This window comes from Aptenodytes forsteri, unplaced genomic scaffold (assembly GCF_000699145.1).
Source record: "Aptenodytes forsteri isolate BGI_AS27 unplaced genomic scaffold, ASM69914v1 Scaffold208, whole genome shotgun sequence".
NCBI classification, from domain to species: domain Eukaryota; kingdom Metazoa; phylum Chordata; class Aves; order Sphenisciformes; family Spheniscidae; genus Aptenodytes; species Aptenodytes forsteri.
Window position 1 is genome coordinate 3,582,121 of NW_008794963.1, and position 1,579 is coordinate 3,583,699.

Here is a 1,579-nt window from a genome sequence, read left to right on the forward strand (position 1 = left end):
AGTAATATACTTTACATTGATAACCTATGTCGGGACACACAGCAGAAAGCACTGTGATTGTGAGACATGCTTTTGAAGTGATGTTTATACTGCACTTGGGGATCAGTTGCCAAATAATGCTATTTCAGTAGAATTATGTTGGTATTTATGATGCCGTTTGCTATACAAAGTGGAGGATGAAAAATTAGGTGTATGATTTAAACTATCAATGTTACTTCCGGCATGAGGGATCCAAAGAGGACAGTTGGAGGAGCCTGTGATGAAGAGAAGCCAAGAGTATCTTTGGTTTCTATAATTAGAAGAACATTAGCAGCCTTGATCTGTCTCTCTTTAGAAGAGACAATATAAAATATACAGTACTAGAGAGCTTCAGTCTCACCCCACACACACATACACCTGGTACTGGTGGCTCCATCTTACGTAACTTTTAATCTAGATTTCCTAGCTGCATTTCCCAATAGATACAAAAGTTTTGTAAATTGGAACAAACTTCATCCAATTAAACTTTCTGCACCATCAGCACCATAAAGAAGTGTTTTCCTTACTCTTTAAGTAATAAATCCATCTGTATCTCTGCACTTCATGAAGGACATACCATGGACCTGTAATTATATATAGCGTATATAAAAGGTGTTACATTACATGTACAGTACTTGCAGTTTGCCTTTGCATGGGCTGCAGAAAAAGGCAAGTATTGGCTGTGTTTGAAGTGCTATCATGTGCTCAGCAAGCCAACCATCAAGTGGATTCAGGACAAACTGCTGAAGGGGGCAAACCTGGTTGACATTTTCACAGTACAAAGCCACCAGCTCCTATGGCATGTTCCCCAGGCTTGGCTGGCAAGCAAGTGATCTCCATTGGTGACTGCATATTAAGTAGTAGATGGGTAAATTGGCAGAGGATGTGACACTATGAGAAAGTCGAGTGCTTTTCTTAGCATAGAAAAAAATAATATGGGTGAGACTGGAAGTTTCTGTAAAGCTCTGTGGCAAACCTCCACCTGCGGTGAACACCGGTGAGGAGAACTGGATGGCATGCCCTGGGGTTTGGTCAAGAGTCCAGCAAACTTGGAAGAGAGCAGGAAAAGAGGAATAACTCCATAGATATTCAAAGTAACGATGGTGATGCTGTTCAGTTGCTTTAAAGTTGGTGATTGCTCAAAGCTCAGGTTTTTGGTGCATATGGCTTAATGTGCTAAAGAACAAAGCGCACCTGGGGGAAAGACTAAGCCGGCCCCCAAGTGAAGTGGTGAGTTACTGTTTGAAGCTGGACTAGCATCGAAAAATAGGAAACTGGGAAGTGTTTTCTGTGAAAGTTACAGGCAGTAATAAATTACAATTATGGAAGATGTGTTGTTTTAATTCCTCTTGACTGTACTTAAAAATCAGTGTTGGTTCTCAGTAGGATGGAAGAAAATGATTTATCACTAGACTGAGATTGTTAATAAAAGACAAAATGATCATGACTTCTACTAGATATAAGTAAGAAAAAAATCCAAACAAATATGTAAACAAAACATGCCTGATGAGCAAAACTGGAGGGAATATCTGCATTCTTCTACATTAAAAAAAAAAAAAAG

General features: G+C 39.3%; 1 protein-coding gene across 1 annotated transcript in view; it reads left to right on the forward strand.

The window, feature by feature from the left end:
• Nucleotides 1-222: 222 nt before the first annotated feature.
• LAPTM4B (lysosomal protein transmembrane 4 beta) overlaps nucleotides 223-1,579 on the forward strand; it is a 72,167-nt gene continuing 70,810 nt past the window's right edge. Inside the window, exon 1 of the mRNA XM_009275511.1 lies at nucleotides 223-276. Coding sequence (XP_009273786.1) covers nucleotides 223-276 — 54 coding nt within the window. The remainder of the gene's footprint in view (nucleotides 277-1,579) is intronic.